We start from the raw sequence: 22,306 nt of genomic DNA, 5'->3' as shown, positions 1-22,306 counted from the left end.
GAACACAGCTCTAGAAAGTCGAGTGAAGTTCAATCTCGTGCTTCTCTCTGTGTGCTGATATTTCTGCGTGGCAGTCTAGGGGGAGATGTGGGGCAGTCTAGGGGGAGATGTGGGGCAGTCTAGGGGGAGATGTGGGGCAGTCTAGGGGGAGATGTGGGGCAGTCTAGGGGGAGATGTGGGGCAGTCTAGGGGGAGATGTGGGGCAGTCTAGGGGGAGATGAGGGGCAGTCTAGGGGGAGATGAGGGGCAGTCTAGGGGCTACTGCGAGCGAGCGCAGGTGCGCAGTCTAGAGGGAACATTGGTCATAACATAACCCTGCCTGCACGACATTATACCCTCCATGTCTGTCATAACCCTGCCTGCACGACATTATACCCTCCATGTCTGTCATAACCCTGCACGACATTATACCCTCCATGTCTGTCATAACCCTGCATGTCGTTATACCCACCATGCTATCATAACCCTGCACGACATTATACCCTCCATGTCTGTCATAACCCTGCACGTCGTTATACCCACCATGCTATCATAACCCTGCACGACATTATACCCACCATGTCTGTCATAACCCTGCCTGCACGACATTATACCCTCCATGTCTGTCATAACCCTGCACGTCGTTATACCCACCATGTCTGTCATAACCCTGCACGTCGTTATACCCACCATGTCTGTCATAACCCTGCCTGCACGACATTATACCCTCCATGTCTGTCATAACCCTGCATGTCGTTATACCCACCATGCTATCATAACCCTGCACATCGTTATACCCTCCATGTCTGTCATAACCCTGCACGTCGTTATACCCACCATGTCTGTCATAACCCTGCACGACATTATACCCACCATGTCTGTCATAACCCTGTACGTCGTTATACCCACCATATCTGTCATAACCCTGCACATCGTTATACCCTCCATGTCTGTCATAACCCTGCACGTCGTTATACCCACCATGTCTGTCATAACCCTGCACGACATTATACCCACCATGTCTGTCATAACCCTGTACGTCGTTATACCCACCATATCTGTCATAACCCTGCACATCGTTATACCCTCCATGTCTGTCATAACCCTGCACGTCGTTATACCCACCATGTCTGTCATAACCCTGCACGACATTATACCCACCATATCTGTCATAACCCTGTACGTCGTTATACCCACCATGTCTGTCATAACCCTGCACGACATTATACCCACCATATCTGTCATAACCCTGCCTGCACACACAGACCTAGTAGTTCCACCTCTGTTGACATGGCCCTGCTGTAAGCACACAACAGCAGCTAGCACACGCTAACGGACTGATTAATGCAATCAAACGATAACCTCTGATCCACAGGACTATCGAGGTCCATCTGCCAGCAGCAAGTTCACAGTAGGCTGATTGCGTGTGGTGACTGTACAGGCAATAAAATGGAGATGAAGGTCTACTCAAGAACAGATTCATTATGCATCAATGGTTGAACACGTCAGACCTACCCTGGATAGAATGGCACTGCATGTCATTGACAGATACATAGAGACACATACACTTACATTTAGCAGATGCTCTTATCCAGAGCGACTTACAGGCGCAATTAGGGTACTTGCTCAAGGGCACAGACAGATTTTTCACCTAGTCGGCTAGGGGATTCGAACAAGCGACCTTTCGGTTACTGGCCCAACGCTCTTAACCGCTAGGCTACCTGCCAACCACATATAACCAGTTTGGCAATAATGTTGGCTGAAAAGTATGGGGCAATATTTTTGCCAATCAGTGGGTTAGGTGATACTAGGCATCCTGCAATGGGACATCAGAATGTCCAATACCATGTCTGAGTCAATGTTAACCTGTCAATGTTAATGTTAACCTGTCAATGTTAACCTGCCAATGTTAATGTTAACCTGCCAATGTTAACCTGTCAATGTCAATGTTAACCTGTCAATGTTAATGTTAACCTGCCCAGCCTCACTACTACACAATGACAGAGCCCATTTTCCTCCTATCACAAAGACAGTGTCAATAACAGCCAATAGCAGAATGACTTGTACTTGTCCTCGTGCTAACAGGTGGTTCTGTATGACACTGGGTTCATTGTCAGAAAAGCAAGTCCACATATTCAGTTTCATCACTGTCTCTTTACATCCGCTATCCACAGATCAGCAGTACATCTGGTACCCAGCCTCTGGTACCCAGCCCATACATCTGGTACTCAACCCACACATCTGGTACCCAGCCTCTGGTACCCAGCTCATACATCTAGTACCCAGCCCATACATCTGATACCCAGCCCATTCATCTGGTACCCAGCCCATACATATGGTACCCAGCCCATACATCTGGTACCCAGCCCATACATCTGGTACCCAGCCCACACATCTGGTACCCAGCCCACACAACTGGTACCCAGCCCACAAATCTGGTACCCAGCCCATACATCTGGTACCCAGCCCAGGCCTGCGCTGCACCGGTTGTAAATCAGATCTGTTTTGTCCTGTTCTCGCCTCAAACACTAAGCAAAGCGCTATGAAAATAATGTATCCAATGTTTAAGTCTTAATGTGACCGTTTGCTAGGTCAGTTGAATCTGAGACAGCCGGAGAGGAGACAGGCTAACCATTACGCTCCGGAGGAGGAGTAAGGGAAGGGAGGGAGGGACTGGGGGGAGGGAGGGACTGGAGGGAGAGAGGGACTGGAGGGAGACAGGGAGGGAGAGAGGGAGGAAGAGAGGGACTGGAGGGAAGAAGGGACTGGAGGGAGGTAGGGACTGGAGGGAGGGAGGGACTGGAGGGAGAGAGGGATTGGTGGGAGGGACTGGAGGGAGGGAGGGACTGGAGGGAAAGAGGGACTGGAGGGAAAGAGGGACTGGAGGGAGAGAGGGACTGGAGGGAGAGAGAGAGGGACTGGAGGGAGGGAGGGAGGGACTGGAGGGAGAGAGGGACTGGAGGGAGGGACTGGAGGGAGGGACTGGAGGGAGGGAGGGACTGGAGGGAGAGAGGGACTGGAGGGAGGGAGGGACTGGAGGGAGAGATCTGTGAGGAAATGCAGAGGGGATGGGGGGATTAAAGGGTCGGCTCGTCTCACACCTGATCCTCTCAACGCCTCTCCCTGGTTGACCTGTAGATTGCCTGTAGAGGAGCTTGTAAAGCAGGGTGAACAGGGTGCAGGTCTTCCGGGGGAGACTGAAGGCGTTATTTATGGACGTTTCATGCGAGCCCTTCATGGTGTGTGGATCTGGGAGTAATTATAGAGTTTGAATTGCAGTACCGTGACAGGCTGGGAAAGAAATAGCTGGATATTCAGACCCAAAACAAAGCATAACGTAACATGGTAGGCTTACCACAGTTAGATGGAAGGCCTTGCGTTAGCCCTCATGAAACTGTATGGTTGACAAGGATCCACAAGGATTACACCAGGTATTTTTAAAAGACAAGATTGTGTCCATAACGGCCAAGAACAAGCTCCACATTTTTTGTTCTCACAGCATTTCGCCCTTCGAATTACAGAGGAGCTTACAAAACAGAAGTTTAGCTTGGGACAAGCATAGTTTCTCAAACAAGTAAAAACGTCCCCACCTGCTGTTTCCGAATAAACAAACTGCTACGGGGAGAGAGACACAGAGCAGTAAGACAGGTTTCTACCCTCACTGAAAGTAGAATACCATCCAGGAAGATCCTTCACTGCTGAATTTTCCCCATTTCCCACCAGTACACAGTGTTTGTGCTCAGCTGAGATTGATAGTTATGGACAGATGGGAAAGAGAGAGGCTGGGAGTCAGTTTACCCAGCTGAATCAGCAGGTGCCTCCATCATAGCACTGAAATATGCTTGGGCCACCTTTGTAATGGTCCACATGATAAAGGCTTTCTGTTCAATGCAAATAGAACATTAGGAGGAATGTGTTTGCTCTGACCGAGCTGCTATTGACAAAGGGTGAGAGTTAATAACACTGCAACATGTGCCAAGACTCAAGCTTTTGTCTGCCTTTCTAAACGTTTAACTTGGTTGAGAACAGAGGCACAGGTCACTGCAAAGTAAACCTATGTCCAATGAATAATTGACAATGATGGAAGGTGTGTGTTTGCATGTGTTTGTGTGGGTGTTTTTCTACATGTGTGTAGCTCAACATGCAGGTGTATTCCATCTGTGTTCTCTCTCCCCCTGCGCCCTCTCTGATGAAAGGCTTTGTGGGTGCTGATAAACCACACAACCTTTTTCTCCCAGGTATCATAAATATTCTTTATCTCCTTGCTGCTCCCCCTCCCCCAAGCACATGAAATCCCCCAGATAGGAAAATAAATACAGCGCATTAAAACATTAGATATGAAATTGATTCATTTCTCCCCCTTAAATAGCATTATGACACTCAGCGCCATATATCACTCTGGGACGGAAGGTGAGGTGCGTCTGGGCGTCTTACAGAGGCTCGTTGCTGTAGGCTCATCGGCTTTACGATGTTACGCGAATGTTGTATAGATGTGATTGATGCTGATGAGTTACCTCTTGTTTTATACTGTGGCCCGGTCATTTGGAGCAACAGTATAAAACAAGAGAGGAGGGGGAACTGGTGTGTGATTTACCTGTTAGACGGGTAGTTCACTCCATGGTTATTATAGACTCAAGATTGGGGTCTTTTGCCCTTAAATAAAAATTGGCCGCTGTCTTTTCGCTTGTGTCGTTCAACTCTTGACTCAGCTTGTGTGGTGTGCTACAAAGCTTGTGCAGGAACTCAACCCAGCTGTTTTATTCTGTGTGGTATTTGTGTACCACTTCAGAGACAATGAATATGATCCAGGTGTGGTGTGTGTGTGTGTGTTTTAGTAGGCTACTTGTCAGGTCCACTCTGGTATGGTCTAACAGGCCTGTTTTATAGAGAGCCCTCAGGTCACTGATTAATATTAACTGCCCCAGACATCCTTCATCAACGGCAGGGGAGGGTAGGAGAGAAATGATTGGAGCCCAGGACCTATTTCACTCCCCTTTGGCCTTAGGCTCACTGGCGTAGCACACACCCCCGCAGCTCCCGCAAGGCGGGGGGGGGGGGGGGCCATGAGCTTTGGGGGCCCCCAACTCCTAGAAATTAGCTTTAAAACGGCAACATTTTTCTCTCAGCCTCAAGGCCAAATGTGTAGAATAGCAGGAAATTAGCTCAGCGATTCTTGAAAGTCGGGAAAATCTATGTCTGGCTTGGTAACTATTTTTATAGTTTAAAAAAATGGAATGTTGCATTATTTGAGCTTAAAATGTACATTTAGGGGAATTTTATGAGGAAAATAATGGTTTTGGGAAAAAAATTTAATACTTTAAATATTATTAATTTCCATGTCGGCTCTATGCCTGGAAATGCCCTTGTCCGGAGCAAAGGATCCCAATTTCAAAATCTCCCAAAACATTTTTACAATTTTACAAACTTGCAGTAATGGCTATTAACTTGAGATAACCCTCTGTGACTTTAAATAATATTTCTCTCAAAACTGTGATTCCTAAAAGATGTGTCCAGAGATTCAGTCAACCCCTTATTCATGTCCTCATTACATGTAGTCCAACAAGACCACTCATGGTGTGTAAAGTTATCGACTTTTAATTTAAACAAACAATATTGGAATCACCATGGTCATAACCATAAACTGTCAACATCTGCCTGATAGATTACTATAGACATAGGCCAAGGCAAAATACCCACACATGACGTTTGATTTGGTTTGATTGTCTTCTGATGACACCTCTCTATATTGTCTGTTTTTATAATGACATGCCATATAACTTAACCCTACTCTTTCATGTCTACTTTGGATAGCTTGTCTTCCATCGACCCCTCTGATGACAATAACTTATGTTTGTGCGGTTTTTCATTGAATACTCATCTGATTTTAAACCAATAAATCCAGATTATTTTACATCTGTTAGCAATATGTGCCTCCAATGACCTCCGTCTTGCTGATCTTATCCAGATGCAGGTTTTGTAATGAAAATGTTGTATTTCTCTGGGTAAATAACAGACTGTCACTTATTCGCCTGACTTTTATTGGATGTCGATAATTGCAGCTGGTTCTTTGAAGATTCTCAGGAAAGAGAATCTCTTTGAAACGCTGTGTTTGAAGAGAACATCAGAAACACTTAAGTTCATCTCACTTGTTCTGAAGAGAATAATTCACCTCCAACACACTCTCTTCGAGGGGGTTGGTGTGGGATGGAATCCACGAAACACACCATCTCACAAGAGTTGTGTGAGGCATTACTCACCTCACCTGTGAGGCATTATGTCATCTCCACTTAGCGGACGTTAGCTAACTGCTCCACTGAGAAAGGGCTTAAGCCACTGTGTTATCCATCTGTTCAGATGACAGGTAAGGCTAAATGTGCCAACCTCCTCATTAGATAAATTGCACTAATAATTCCAGTCATTCTTTATTTAGTGTGTGTGCCCTTCCTGCAGCCCAGTCTCAATTTTTTGGGAATTTAATCATATTCCACCACTTTCCATACAATTGAAATGTAATAAGGTTATCAAAATGCAGATTAAACATTTGAAATGCCCTCCTGTACACCTTTTCCTAATGGATTTGGCCAAAATACACCTGTACTTAAAAACACAGTAACAGTGTGGTTAAGGTTAGGTTTAGAATCAGATTTTATGACTTGGCTATGCCAGCTAGTGACCACTCTGCAGAGCTGCCTCCAGAACAAGATTAATGTCAAAAAACGCTAACCTGGGCCTCCCGAGTGACGCAGTGGACTAAGGCACTGCAGTGCAGTGTCGCGGCATCACTACAGCCTGGGGTTAAATCCCAGGCTGTGTCACAACCGGCCGTGACCGGGAGTCCCATATGGCGGCAAACAATTTGGCCGGGGGGGCTTTACTTGGCTCACCGCGCTCTAGCGACTCCTTGTGGCAGGCCAGGTGCCTGCAGGCTGATTTCATTCGTCAGCTGAACTGTGTTTCCTCTGACACATTGGTGCAGCTGGCTTCCGGGTTAAGCGAGGGGGTGTTAAGAAGCGCAGTTTGGCGGGTCATGTTTTGGAGGACGCATGACTCGACCTTCGCCTCTCCCGAGGCCGTTGGGGAGTTGCAGCGATGAGACAAGATCGTAATCACGAAATTGGGGAGAAAAAGGGGGTAAAAATTACAACAACAAAAAAAGCGAAAAAAATTATAAAATAAAATAACGCTAATCTGCGTCTACTATAACAGAAATAATGCATTCAGAGTATACTTTGTCCCCCTAAACTCACTATCAATTACACTAAAGCTGGATGCGGACTGGCAGACACGCGGCAACTGTTAGAGATTTGTGGTAGCGCCAGTAAATCATTTATGAAACAGAGACCTGGAGAACGCACACAACCACTAAGGATTTTCAGAGGTAGATTATCAGATCATACTCAATACCCATAGAGGGAGAGTGGGAACACAATTCAGGAAGTCATATATAGGAGGCAAACTAGTAATACCCTTTTCATACTACTGACACTAGCATTGGCATGGTTATGCATCCACCTTAGTTGCTGGAACTGTGCTGGAAAGGAACATGTGAAACCCATGGACCAATTGCGGACACAGCAAGAAAATGAATTGCTTTTCAGAATGTCCATATTTCATAACAAACCAGCCTTTCCAGATAAGGCCACGCTAAACTCTGGGCATATTATTTGTTGTGTGATTTCCCACAATGCCTTCAGTACTTGTTTGAGTTGGCCACATATGTTTTGCATTTCAAGCCGTGAAAAATCCCTGCTTTTTCACACCCACGCTCCAGTGTCTACACACAACATTGAATGCTGTGGGCGATCTTGGTGCCTGTATTCCAGGGTGTCACTATTGCCATGGAAAAATATATGCTAATGAACTGCATTAAGGTACCCACCTCCACCAGCCCCTGCAGCAGCTCTTCCTGTTCCTGGTCGACGCCTACATCCAGCGCCACCGCAATCGAGGCAAAGGGACGGCTGGCCATCTGCTGTCGCTCCCGCATGAGCTGCTGTAGACGGGAACAAGGAGGGAGAGAGAGACAGACGGGGGGGGGGGGGAGCGAGAGAGAGGAGGGAAGAGAGAAGGGGACCAGAAGTGACAAACAGTAGGGAGGGTGGGGGAGAAAGAGGCAGAGGGGAAGAGAGGAGGGAGGAAAACTTAATAATGAGGAAGTGGCAGATGAACAAAGCCTGTGAGTCAGACGCTGAGCGGCTCTTTATCGGTGTATGCTCCAAACACCCCGAAGAAAACAAACACAAACGGAGACGGGGTGGGAACAATAGTGTCGACAGGCAGGGCCTGGCTGGATAGGGACCACACAGACACACAGTACAGAGAAGAGCTGGTACACACACACACACCTCTCACTCATGTTTATGACTGTATACACGCACACACACACACACGCACACACACACACGCACACACACACACACACACACACACACACACACACACACACACACACACACACACACACACACGCACACAGACATAGACACAAAGACAGACACGTAAAACATGCACGTACACCCACACAGAAAAACGTATTCACCTTCCCAAGCTTTTTCCGCTTCAATAAAGTTAGTTAGTTATTGGGGTTTTGTTTTTAGTGTTCCTGTTTTAGCTTGGGGGTAAGCAACTGTTCTATGCAAATCAGAGTAGTTATGCATGACAGTTATTGGGCGGTATCCAGATTTTTGTATACCGTTCCTGTACCACCAGGGTATACGGTATTACCGGCAGTGCACACAAGAGGTGCGATTTTTTGATCTTGCAAGCTAGCCACTTAGCTAGCAAGTTATCAAACCAAATGCATAGCTGCAGCCCTGAGCTGGAGATAATACTGTCAGAACATGTTATTGTTAGATATTAGGTATCCTATGGAGAGGAGAAGGGCCACAGTCTGGTTTCAGTTGTTGGGTTGTAATTTGAAATACTTGATACACCCGAAGTTAATGGTTATACATAGGAGGAATGTATATGGTGGGGTCAATGGAGGTTGGATAAGAGCCAGGGGCTTAGAATGTTACTAAGTAAGGGAAAAAGGTAATCACATGGTTGTGGTCACTGATAAGGGTGGATAGCTGTGGATTAGTGAGGAATGGGGGCCGAGGTCAGGTCAGGTCACATGAAGTGAGAAAGAACAGGCATCACTAAAGTCCTGTCTAGCAACATAGATGTATTGGCTGTCCAGATGTGTAAGGAGGAGACTCAGCATAGGAGGAAGGTTTAAATACCAGTGCTTGTGTAAACATGTCTTTGTCTTTGTGACCCAGTGGGTGAATAAACTTGGTTTGAGCTTTACTACTTGTCCGTAACTTTTAATCTGTTTATTTATAATCTAATAGTTGGTGGTGCGAGCAGGGTTCACTACGATTTACAGTCGAACTGCAGAGTCCGAATCAGTGGAGCAGGAGCCAGCACCAAAAACAAGGTAGGCACAGTTCCTACCCCTGTTACCACTCATTCTGACACATTGGGGAGTTGAGAATCGTATGCTGAACAATTATAGGATACAGAGTTTATTCAGCAGGCCCATTGTGTAACGACCGGTCGTAAATATGTGGTGTAGGGTGGGTTCCTTTAAGGACAGGTCCCGAGTAGAAATGTTCCTCTACGAGATCCATGTAAATATATGGTGTAGGGTAGGTTCCATAAGGATAGGTCCCGAGTGGCGCTAGTTCTCTGCGAGATCCATGAGTGACACTACAGTGTAGAATAGGTCCCTAGTGGGGGTATTCCCCTGCGAGATCTGTAAGAGGGACGAAAGTCCCAGCCGCAGTTGCCGTGAGTTCTGGAGAACAGCCTCATCCATGGTTAGAAAATAAAAAAGATATTCAAACGTTGTTTGAACATGATTTGAGTGTATTAGCAGTAGCGATAAGGAGAGAGGTTGGTTTATGCCCTATTGGGGCGGGGGGAACCGTGACAGATCATGTGGAAATAGGAAGACAACTGTGAATAATTTTGTTTACATGTGTTGTCAACAACAATAATATTTGAATAAGACATTAGGTCATCCGGAAACTCAAGTAGTAAATTGGCAGAAGCTTCAGTATTGTTTCTAATACAAGGTATCAGGTCCAGTGACCAAATTACTAGGTACCGATACCGTAACTACTCTCCGGGAAGGGGGATAACTACATTCAAAAATATATAATTTATATACACTACCGGTCAAAAGTTTTAGAACACCTACTCATTCAAGGATTTGTCTTTATTTTTACTATTTTCTACATTGTAGAATAATACTGAAGACATCAAAACTATGAAATAACACATATGGAATCATGTAGTAACCAAAAAAGTGTTCAACTGTGCCTGTAAACTGATTTAGGTTTGCCCTAAACTGTTTATTTGGGGTATCAGGTTGATGTTGGAGGTCTACACACTTGGAAATTCATGGTAATTTAGGTTAAAATGCATTGCGATACCAATCTGTCATTAACATGCCACTCGCTACAGTAAAACAGGGACCGTACATAATGTCTATATATTTTCCTTGTCTGTAAATGTACATTCTAAGCGTGTCGGTGTGTGCTAAGTTGAAGGTCTTGAATTTGAGTGATAGACTCAACGTGAAGCACGAAGGACTGTCATTCTGAAATTGGGTTCGATAATGTATCAAGTGTTTCAATTATGATTCGGACAGGAGATAAAGAGAGAGAGGGCGCTGCTCTAAGCTGTGAGGAGAGCACAAAGTAAGGGGAGGGTGCACTGCTCGAATCTATTGAGTCTAGGGAGGGCTTCCTCCGAGGAAACATGACCTTCTTGTGTCCTCCGAGAGGGAGGTTATTAGAGAACCCACTAGATGATAGCTTGGTCTAACCACGATGGGGACATTGATAGTAGGGGTTTCGTTTTACCATGTCATCAGAATCCTAATGTTAAAGCATATCAATACATATGGCTTGCTGGAGGATACAGTATAATTAATTATATACAAGGCTCATAGTCTGTGTCTAGTTTTGACACCCGAGGATGATGGAGACTAGCATCCCATTGGCTTTGAACACAACGGATGGACAGAGACTGGCATGGAGACTAGCATCCCATTGGCTTAGAACACAACGGATGGACGGTTCTTTCCCCAGTCTTATTCGCATCAAGGGTGGTGTGAAATTATTAAACATGTATTTTCTCTCTTCCCTGTTCAAGTCAATATGTTTTCTAGGTGTCGTGGAACATGAGAGTGATCATTGTTCCAGAGGAGGGATTGTTGGAGATTGACTAATTGACTTGAGCATGTTTTAGTAGTGACTAATGTGTTATGGGTTAGATGGAAGGATTTATGTGCGAATGTATTTGTGGCCGGAGGCAAGGTACATACGGGGCCTGTGTTGGAGACAGGATGTTTGCATAAGGGTGATAACTGCAGAGTCTGGCAGGACCAACATCAGTGTATTCTGTGGAGTCCCAAAAACCAAGGCATTAATGTTATAGGGAATTGGGAGAGCGGAATGGAATGTGACTGGGGTGGAGATCTGTGTGGCTCATAAATTAAGGAAGTGGGTAATAGAGTCTCTGGGGAATGATACCACTCCTCTGTGTATAGTGATACAGGGGATCGCTCGTAGGAGAGGTAGGACAGCTAACTGTGCACAATATAGAGACTACTATGAAGTTAAATTGAACGTCACACATACCCAGATCAGGGTGGGAGTAGCAGAGATAGCGTTGTCATTTCAGACATTATTGTCAACTTTCAGTGAGGGGTTTGTTAAAGAAGGTACAACGCTTGAAGGATGCTATAGTAACAGCATGGAACGGGACAATAGCGCAAATTAGGGGATTCTGAAGTATGCGTCATGGGCAGTGTTAGGAGTAGCAGGGGTTACTTTGGTAGCATTTTTGGGATATCATCTTCTGAGGGCATTGACGTTGAAACGTATATATACAGTGCTGAGTTACCTCAAGATTAGGTAAAGTTGAATAAGGCCAACGCAAGGGTATATCGGGTGGCCATGGAGGAGGAAGGAGATGGGGAGCGAAGTGAAAATGACATGGCTTGGGAACACCTTTTGGAACCTGTTGCCTGACGGGGAAGACTGGGTGAAAGCATGAGGAGGTTTTTTAGGGCCATCATTTTTGTGGAACCCAGCAGAAAAAGTATCCCGAAGGCATAGAGTCAGGCGAAGAGCGTGGGAATCGTCATGTTATCAAACTTTGGTTTTTCTTTGCATATATAATTAAGACTTCTTATGTTTTGTGTTTCTTTTTGCTTTTTAAGTATTGTGCTATCACTCTCTCAGGAAGCAGGAGGAGGAAATTGAGAAAATCAAAAGCTCCAGCTGAAATGGAGGAAGTAAAAAGCTCCAGCTGAAATGGAGGAAGTAAAAAGCTCCAGCTGAAATGGAGGAAGTAAAAAGCTCTAGCTGAAATGGAGGAAGTCAAAAGCTCCAGCTGAAATGGAGGAAGTCAAAAGCTCCAGCTGAAATGGAGGAAGTCAAAAGCTCCAGCTGAAATGTCATTATTAGTTTAAATGGAAATCAGTGTGCATAGTGTAATTATAGATCAGAGACCATAAGTCTCGACAGTGTAAACCTAATAATGAACTGTGAATGTTAATCATGTTTTATTTTTTGTTCATGTTAATTTTTTTTGTTTATAAGTAATTTCCAAGTTGATATAATGTTGAACAGTATGGGGTTAATGTTCAAAAGGGGGGACTGATGTGTTCTGACTTCTAAACTTGAACATATGAAATATCCTTATTCATGTTACAGAGGGAGAGAGGGGAAAGCAGAGGCTCAATAATCGAGGAAGACATTGATTTCACCAATCTCATCATGATTTGCTGCTGATATCTTTAAGTTACCAATTACCGCCATCACCTCCATTACTGTATATCAGGTGGATCAAACGGAAGCAAAGAGGAATGTCCCTTAATGTAATCCAAGGGCTTTCTAATTAAATCAAATTGTATTTGTCACATGTGCCGAACACAAGTGGTGTATACCTTACTTACATGCCATATACAGGGGGTACCGGTACAGAGTCAATGTGCGGAGGCACAAGTTAGTCGAGGTAATTGAGGTAATATGTACATGTAGGTAGAGGTAAAGTGACTTTGCATAGATAATAAACAGAGAGTAGCAGCAGCGTAAAAAGAGGGGGTGGGAGGGACAATGCAAATAGTCTGGGTAGCCATTTGATTAGCTGTTCTGGAGTCTTAGGCTTGGGGGCAGAAGCTGTCCTAGACTTGGCGCTCCGGTACCGCTTGCCGTGCGGTAGCAGAGAGAACAGTCTATGACTAGGGTGGCCTTCCTCTGACACCGCCTGGTATAGAGGTCCTGGATGGCAGGAAGCTTGGCCCCAGTGATGTACTAGGCCGTATGCACTACCCTCTGTAGTGCCTTGCAGTCGAAGGCCGAACAGTTGCCATTCCAGGCGGTGATGCAACCAGTCAGGATGCTCTCGATTGTGCAGCTGTATAACTTTTTGAGGATCTGAGGACCCATGCCAAATCTTTTCAGTCTCCTGAGTGGGAATAGGCTTTGTTGTGCCCTCTTCACGACTGTCTTGGTGTGTTTGGACCATGATAGTTTGTTGGTGATGTGGACACCAAGGAACGTGAAGCTCTCAACCTGCTCCACTACAGCCCTGTCGTTGAGAATGGGGGCGTGCTCGGTCCTCCTTTTCCTGTAGTCCACAATCATCTCCTTTGTCTTGATCACGTTGAGGGAGAGGTTGTTATCCTGGCACCACACGGCCAGGTCTCTGACCTCCTCCCTATAGGCTGTCTCATCGTTGTCAGTGATCAGGCCTACCACTGTTGTGTTGTCGGCAAACGTAATGATGGTGTTGGAGTCGTACTTGGCCATGCAGTCATGGGCAGTCCATCAATGTTCTAGATTTTCTTTGAAAGAGAGGAACGCACATTCACAAAAACTTTACTAAATTCACATGAGATAACATCAGGATCTCTATAGGTCTTATTTCCAACATTAAATTGAGATGGGATAGCTGTAGAAGTTTTTTTTCTTATTCAACAGATGATTGATGACTTTCCAAGTTGACTTATATTGTTTAAGGGATTCTTGTAGATGGGTAAATTTGTTCTTCCACTTTTTCTTTACTGAGGATTAGTTTTAGACCGGTTGTAAACCAAGGTTTCCAGAACCCATCTGGTGCGCTCTTACTAGGTCTGACTAAGGGGAAGCAGTGGTAAAATACAGAATTGAAGGATGTGAGATAGCTGGTAAGCGAACTCCACATGTTTCCCATGAAATATCATCAACCAACATCTTAAAGCGCTCAGAATTACTTTAGTTAAATATTCTACATGTAATGTTACTATCCATTCCCACCTGTTCATTTCCAGCTGCCAACTAGAAGTGGAATTTGGAAAGTGGTTAGAAATGTCAGTATAATGTATAGCTGTTTTAACCACACTATTCAAAAAATGCGTACAAATATTATCAATAAGGGTGGCAGATGAACTGGTCACGCTTGTGGGCGTGTAGATTAGGGGATATACAGTGGCAAGAAAAAGTATGTGAACCCTTTGGAATTACCTGGATTTCTGCATAAATTGGTCATAAAATGTGATCTGATCTTCATCTAAGTCACAACAATAGACAAACACAGTGTGCTTAAACTAATAACACACAAATTATTGGTTTTTCTTGTCTATATTGAATACATCATTTATACATTCACAGTGTAGGTTGAAAAAAGTATGTAAACCCTTGGATATATTAACTGGTTGACCCTCTTTTGGCAGTAATAACCTCAACCAAACGTTTTCTATAACAACCAGCTGTCATACTTCAGGTATGTGATGTTGCCCCTGTTTCGTTCTTCAATGAGTCATGGCAGCAGTTCCTTTTGAGGCGTACCTTTATGGAGAAGTCTTGATTGATGAAGAACTTAGTTCCCTTCAGGCACTTGGCTCACTTGAGAATCTCCTCCTTGTCTTTGTACCTGGGCAGTCTCCCCAGTATAGATCTGGGCCGTCCATCAGGAAAACAAGTGCCATTCCTGTGCACCCTCTCCATCTCAATGAGTTTAGGGTCCAGTTTAGGGTGTTCTGCCAGGAGTATCCTTGCCTTGATTTTTGCGTCATGCCAAGTTTCAGTTTTAATGTCTGATTCAAATCAATACAATTTTGTTTCGCATGGATTGATTTTCCAGGTAATCGCCTTTGGAAGAGAGGTTGTCTAGTGTTGTTTGGAATTTAGCAAAATCATCTGAGATTAATTTGAATGCAGCCAGGCTGGTGACATTTGCGTCCTTTAGCTCATCCACCTCCTACTGCGTAAAATCCATACTGTGTTTAAAGTCCATTACAACCCTAATGAGATCATCAACCCTTTTGTTGGTAGAATCTATAATGAGTTGCAGGAAGGATTTCAAGTTATTTTCTTGCAGATTTACAACATCAGTGATTACCAACCTTTTCTGAGTCAAGATCACTCTCTGAGTCAAAATGCAAGCAGAGACCTACCGCTCAGTCTTTTTTTTACATTACTTAAAAAACGTAAGCCTACGCAACAATACCCTATTCAAAATAGTACCATAGCAATGAGGTTTGTGCAGCAGTCTATAGGACCATTACATCATCATTGCAAGTCATATTGAAAGTAACCTAATTTATGTCCCTCTAAATCCCCTGAATGCCTCTGTTGATCCGATAGCTATTGTATACCGTAATCATGTGTCTATTAACCAACCAGAGTTATACTGTTAGCACTGCGGTGGTGTGCCCTAGTAGGAAGTTCGCTGTTCGCAGCTCAAACATAAATATGACTGTCATGTCTACTTCTGATAAGCCTCCCAGTAAAACAATAAAAACAGAAAAGTGCTAAAAATAGCCCACATTAACATTTGTGTGACCGACCGGCTCGATTCGGTCTTATGTAGCAACATTTGAAATTGTGTTTTTTTTCATTGGATAAAAGTAGAGACTCAGAGCTAGAAAATTGTATATCATACACTACAGTTGAGGAACAATGGGAAAGTAATTCTACTTTTGAGAAAATGGCCTTTGAATGTTTTGGTACACCCACTGGAGCGCTCTTCACTTCTTCTTCTTCTTCTTCACTCTTCTCTGTCTACACCCATTCAGCATCGTTCACACCCTCTTAAGCTATAGCCCCGCCCATAAACTCAGCACGCTGTCAGATTGTCCATTCGGAAATTCAGAGCGTTTCGCTCTCGGAACGTTCAGAGCGCACACTGGACGCTCTGGCCGAGGAGTAAGGTTGATCCGAGCGTTCTGTCCTAACAACAGCAGTCAAGCACCCAAGCTAACTGGCTAATGTTGGCTAGCTTTCTAGCTACTTCCAGACACAAATGAGAGAACAGCTCACTCTGACCATTTTACTCGCACTAGCAGAGCTGGTTATGCTGTTTTTATGTTATCCATAGTGTTGGTTACTGCAATTGTGCTGCTGGCAACAATTTAATTACGCTTTTTTGCCAACGTTTACTGACACTGTCAATCTCTCCTGGCTCAAAGTGGAGGAAAGATTGACTTCATCACTACTTGTATTTTTGAGAGGTATTGACATGTTGAATGCGCCGAGCTGTCTGTTTGAATTACTGGCATACAGCTCGGACACGCATGGATACCCCACAAGACATGCCACCAGAGGTCTCTTCACAGTCCCCAAATCAAGAACAGACTATGGGATTTAAAAAACAGATAAGAATACACTTTATGGAACAGCGGGACTGTGAAGCAACACAAACATAGACACATGCATACAAACACACGATAACATACGCACTATACACACGTACACATGGATTTTGTGTTATAGATATGTGGTAGTGGAGTAGTGGCCTGAAGGCACACACTTAATATGTTGTGAAATCTGTTATGAATGTATTGTAATGTTTTAAAAATGTATAACTGCCTTAATTTTGCTGGACCCCAGGAAGAGTAGGTGCTGCCTTGGCAGCAGCTAATGGGGATCTATAATAAATACAAATACAAATAAATACAAATACACCAGCCATATTCATGAATATGTTGAGGGTTTGTAAATTCGTCCGTTTTCTGTGCTCTGGCACACTCAGACGAGAGAGCTCTGATATCGGAATAGATAGCCAGAGCGAATTTACCAGCTACGCCTATCAACAGTTGTCGCATTGACAACATGAACATTCTATTGAAATGGTTACTTGCATAGTGGAGTCTTTTGTTAAGACATGTAGCTAGTTAGCTAGCTAAACAATGAACCATAATACCAACTCATGACATTACTACCCTGCATGAATCTGCAGGTAGCTAACCAACCAGGTTCAATGTTAGCTAGCTAACATTAGGCTATAACTAGCTAAACAAATGGCTCTGCGATATGAATAATATTACTACACAGATCATACACATAACGTTAGCTAGCTAGCTAACAGTACACTTTAACTTGAAATGAAAATGACTTTCTGACAAAATCAGAAACATGTAATATCTGAAAATGTATCTAGCTAAACTATCTTACCCGTATACAGTGCCTTGCAAAAGTATTCATCCCCCTTGGAGTTTTTCCTATTTTGTTGCATTACAACCTGTAATTTAAATGGGTTTTTATTTGCATTTCACGTAATGGACATACACAAAATAGTCCAAATTGGTGAAGTGGAATGAAAAAAATAACTTGTTTCAAAAAATACAAAAAAATTAATAACGGAAAAGTGGTGCGTGCATATGTATTCACCCCCTTTGCGATGTTGTCCCTAAATAAGATCTGGTGCAACCAATTACCTTCAGAAGTCACATAATTAGTTAAATAAAGTCCACTTGTGTGCAATCTAAGTGTCACATGATCTGTCACATGATCTCAGTATATATACACCTGTTCTGAAAGGCCCCAGAGTCTGCAACACCACTAAGCAAGGGGCACCACCAAGCAAGCGGCACCATGAAGACCAAGGAGCTCTCCAAACAGGTCAGGGACAAAGTTGTGGAGAAGTACAGATCAGGGTTGGGTTATAAAAAAATATCAGAAATGTTGAATATCCCACGGAGCACCATTAAATCCATTATAAAAAAAATGGAAAGAATATGGCACCACAACAAACCTGCCAAGAGAGGGCCGCCCACCAAAACTCACAGACCAGGCAAGGAGGGCATTAATCAGAGAGGCAACAAAGAGACCAAAGATAACCCTGAAGGAGCTGCAAAGCTCCACAGCGGAGACTGGAGTATCTGTCCATAGGACCACTTTAAGCCGTACACTCCACAGAGCTGGGCTTTACGGAAGAGTGGCCAGAAAAAAGCCATTGCTTAAAGAAAAAATAAGCAAACACGTTTGATGTTCGCCAAAAACCATGTGGGAGACTCCCCAAACATATGGAAGAAGGTACTCTGGTCAGATGAGACTAAAATTGAGCTTTTTGGCCATCAAGGAAAACGCTATGTCTGGCGCAAACCCAACACCTCTCATCACCCAGAGAACACCATCCCCATGTTTTTCATCAGCAGGGACTGGGAAACTGGTCAGAATCTATTTAAATTCCAGGTTGTAAGGCAACAAAATAGGAAAAATGCCAAGGGGGTGAATACTTTCGCAAGCCACTGTATATGGATGAAAGCTTCTCCCTCTCTGTCACGGATGCCATGGATGTCCTTAGTTTGAAGATGTAATCCGGAGACCGGTATTTTCTCCATCTCCTTAGCTATCATACTCTAATTCCACTGATTTCAAAACTCGATCTCTTGGTATGTCCAGCCCACTCATTATCTCAGCCAATCATGGCTAGCGGGAAGGTTGCTGTCTTTTTCTGTGGCTAAACCAACTAGGCTCATAATGTAACAATTTTATTTGTACTTACAGATTGCATACAAGTTTGCTATTAAGGCACATGAAAGTTCACATGTTCTAGAAGGCATTTCTGCCAAAAAACGCATTTTGATTTTTAAAAAAAGTTTACGTTCAATTGGCTCTCCTGTGAAGTAGTGACACGCGACATACACCTAGTTTCCTGAAACGAGTCACATATGTAGCCTAAGAAACAAGGTTCATGAAATTGATAACTTGCTAGTAACAGATGACATTCATGTACTGACTATCTCTGAAACTCACTTAGACAATACCTTTGATGATATAGTGGTAGCAATACATGGTTATAACATCTACAGAAAAGACAGAAATGCCAACGGGTGTGGTGTTGTGGTCTATATTCAAAGGCACATTTCAGTAAACCCACACCCCGGCCTCCAAAAAATAAGCTCAGCCAGTGAATTGGTAAACACACACAGGAAACACACCTGAATCACACAACAGTATGATAAACAGAGAGAAAGCAGAGGACGCTCCCTGTATGGATACTGGATGCACTTACACTATACGAGATGACCAACTCACAAGCTAGTGCTGTGGATACAAGCAGAATGCGTGACCTTGTGAAAATGTGTATATCACCCAAGCCTATAGGCTATACAGTATATGAATTATACAAATGCTGTTGCAATGATTTTCACAAGGAATCCCACTTGTATGTGACTTAGACCTTAACAATGCTGTCTTAACCAGAGGTGCATACTTTTTCACTATGCCATAGATGGCAAATCTGTGTCAGGTAGTACATGGTACTATGTGTGTATAATGTTTTGATGTGGGCTGGAGTCTGTTTGTATAACCAGTCAATTAGACATGTTTGCTTTTGCCCAAAGAGTAGGAGTTATGTTTGCACGTTAACCCTTGATCCTGACATGTGGTGGGGGGCTGTGAGCTACAGTGACTACAACAGAATCCATGTCTGACATTTACTCTGCATTCCCAGTTAACGCTACCTACCTATTAGCCAGTGCACAACATAAGTGTCACTGTCTGCAGGCATGAATGAACAGAACACTACACCTGTAACTCATGGGTTATGGCATGTTGCTATGTGTAACCTGTCTGTGTCTGCTAGCCTGCCTGGAACGCTAACCTGTCCTGCTGTGTCAGACTGTGTCTGTTAGCATGGCTGCTAGCTCGATGTTGATCACAGCACTGAGATGTATGTAGTTAAAAGGGAGCAGAGCAGTGTGTCTCTGTCTGTTAGCGTTAGCTCCTATCCTATCCCTCCCGCAGGGCTGGTGTGAGGGACGGTGAGCTGGTCAAGGTGAGCTGGGTCGGGGAGGTAGATGCTTGATTAATCGGTCTTGACACTCAGAGAGGCGATCATAAACAGGAAGGCGGGGGGGGGGGGAGACCAGTGGATACTGTGCCCTGGTAGAGCATGTGTATTTTATGTCCCCTGACAAGTCCTTCACAAGGCAAGAAGGACAAGCCATTCGGCTGCCTGTAAACGACCCATAAAATGCCTAATTAATTTCAGAATGATGTAAACAACGACAGGCAGACATGAGAGGGAAAGGAAGGTGAGGGGCAGAGACACCTTGGACCAATGAGGGCAAACCTGTTTTTCACATGTGCGCAAAGAAATAACAAACATTGATAAAGTACCTTCAAAAGGACATTTTGACGGCTTTATTGCAGGCTGACAACGGGCCTCCAAGTGGTGTTCACTGATTTAAATGGATTAAAATGGCAGCTGCCCAAAGCGTGAGTAGCTTAGGTCTACTAAATTCACACTTTGATACACTTCTACGGGCTATAACCCTCCCCTTCAGCAGGGCACTGAGCTGAAAAGCTCAAGTAAATACAAACACACATTAGTGGGAACCAAAACAAAACATCATCCGTGCTTTGGCTAGAGGAGTTGACCCGTTTTCAGAATATGAAAATTAGAATATAAAAAAAGTAATGATTTGGGGGCATAGCGAGTCATTGACAGGAGGTTGGCTTTTTGTCCAGCAAACCACTAATCTTCAGTGCGTACGTTTTAACAAACAAACACACACACTTGATCCAAGATGGCGTAGCAGTGCGTTCGTGTTTTTTTCTAAATAGCCAGTTTCTTTTGTTTTTTTGCTGTTTCGGTTATTTCTTATTGTACTATTTCACTGTAGAGCCCCCAGCCCAGCTCAACCTGCCTTAGACAGCTCCTTTGTCCCACCCCCCATACTCAATCGGTGCCTCCAGTGATGCTATCTCTTTCATCGTTACCCAACGCTTAGGTTTACCTCCACTGTACTTGTATCCTTCCATATCCTTGTCTGTACATAATGCCCTGAATCTATTCTACAACGTCCGGAAATCTGCCCCTTTTTTTTCTCTGTACCCAACGCACTAGAAGACCAGTTCTTAAAGCCTTTATCCGTATCCTTATTCTACTCCTCCTCTGTTCCTCTGGTGATCTAGAGGTTAACCCAGGCCCTGTAGCCCCCAGTATCACTCCAACTCCCCAGGCGTTATCATTTGTTGACTTCTGTAACCGTAAAAGCCTTGGTTTCTTGCATGTTAACATCCGAAGCCTCCTCCTTAAGTTTGAGTTATTCACTGCGTTATCACACTCAGCCAACACTGATGTTATAGCAGTGTCTGAATCCTGGCTTAGGAAGGCCACCAAAAATTCAGTAATTTCCATCCCCAACTACAACATTTTCCATCTCGATAGAACTGCCAAAGGGGGTGGCGTTGCAATCTACTGTAGAGATAGCCTGCAGAGCTCTATCATACTATCCAGGTCTGTGCCAAAACAGTTTGAGCTTCTACTTCTAAAAATCCACCTTTCCAGAAATAAGTCTCTCACTGTTGCCGCTTGCTACAGACCCCCCTCAGCCCCGAGCTGTGCCCTGGACACCATATGTGAACTGATCGCCCCCCATCTATCCTCAGAGTTCGTACTGCTTGGTGACCTAAACTGGGATATGCTTAACACCCCGGCCAACCTACAATCTAAACTAGATGCCCTCAATCTCAAACAAATGATCAACGAACCTACCAGGTACAACCCAAAATCTGTAAACATGGGCACCCTCATAGATATCATCCTGACAAATGTACCCTCTAAATACACCTCCGCTGTCTTCAACCAGGATCTCAGCGATCACTGCCTTATTGCCTGCGTCCGTAACGGGTCCGCGGTCAAACGACCACCCCTCATCACTATCAAACGCTCCCTAAAACACTTTAGCGAGCAGGCCTTTCTAAATGACCTGGCCTGGGTATCCTGGATGGATATTGACTTCATTCCGTCAGTAGAGGATGCCTGGTTGTTCTTTAAAAGTGCTTTCCTCTCAATCTTAAATAACCATGCCCCACTAAAAAAATTCAGAACTAAGAACAGATATAGCCCCTGGTTCTCCTCAGACTTGACTGCCCTTGAACGCACAAAAACATCCTGTGGCGTACTGCATTAGCATCTAACAGCCCCCGCGATATGCAACTTTTCAGGGAAGTCAGGAACCAATATACACAATCAGTTAGGAAAGCAAAGGCTAGCTTTTTCAAACAGAAATTTACATCCTGTAGCACTAACTCCAAAAAAATTTGGGACACTA

At 44.2% G+C, this 22,306-nt stretch overlaps 1 protein-coding gene across 2 annotated transcripts in view; it reads right to left on the bottom strand.

The window, feature by feature from the left end:
* LOC311111005 (attractin-like protein 1) overlaps nt 1–22,306 on the bottom strand; it is a 337,080-nt gene that overhangs the window by 37,018 nt on the left and 277,756 nt on the right. For both annotated transcript variants that reach the window (XM_084153687.1, XM_084153688.1), the window contains one exon: nt 7,859–7,972. In XM_084153687.1, the coding sequence (XP_084009813.1) occupies nt 7,859–7,972 (114 nt within the window). The remainder of the gene's footprint in view (nt 1–7,858; nt 7,973–22,306) is intronic.

This window comes from Coregonus lavaretus, assembly GCF_964263955.1.
Source record: "Coregonus lavaretus genome assembly, chromosome: 36".
Taxonomy (NCBI): domain Eukaryota; kingdom Metazoa; phylum Chordata; class Actinopteri; order Salmoniformes; family Salmonidae; genus Coregonus; species Coregonus lavaretus.
This window is presented reverse-complemented; position numbering and strand designations above follow the sequence as displayed.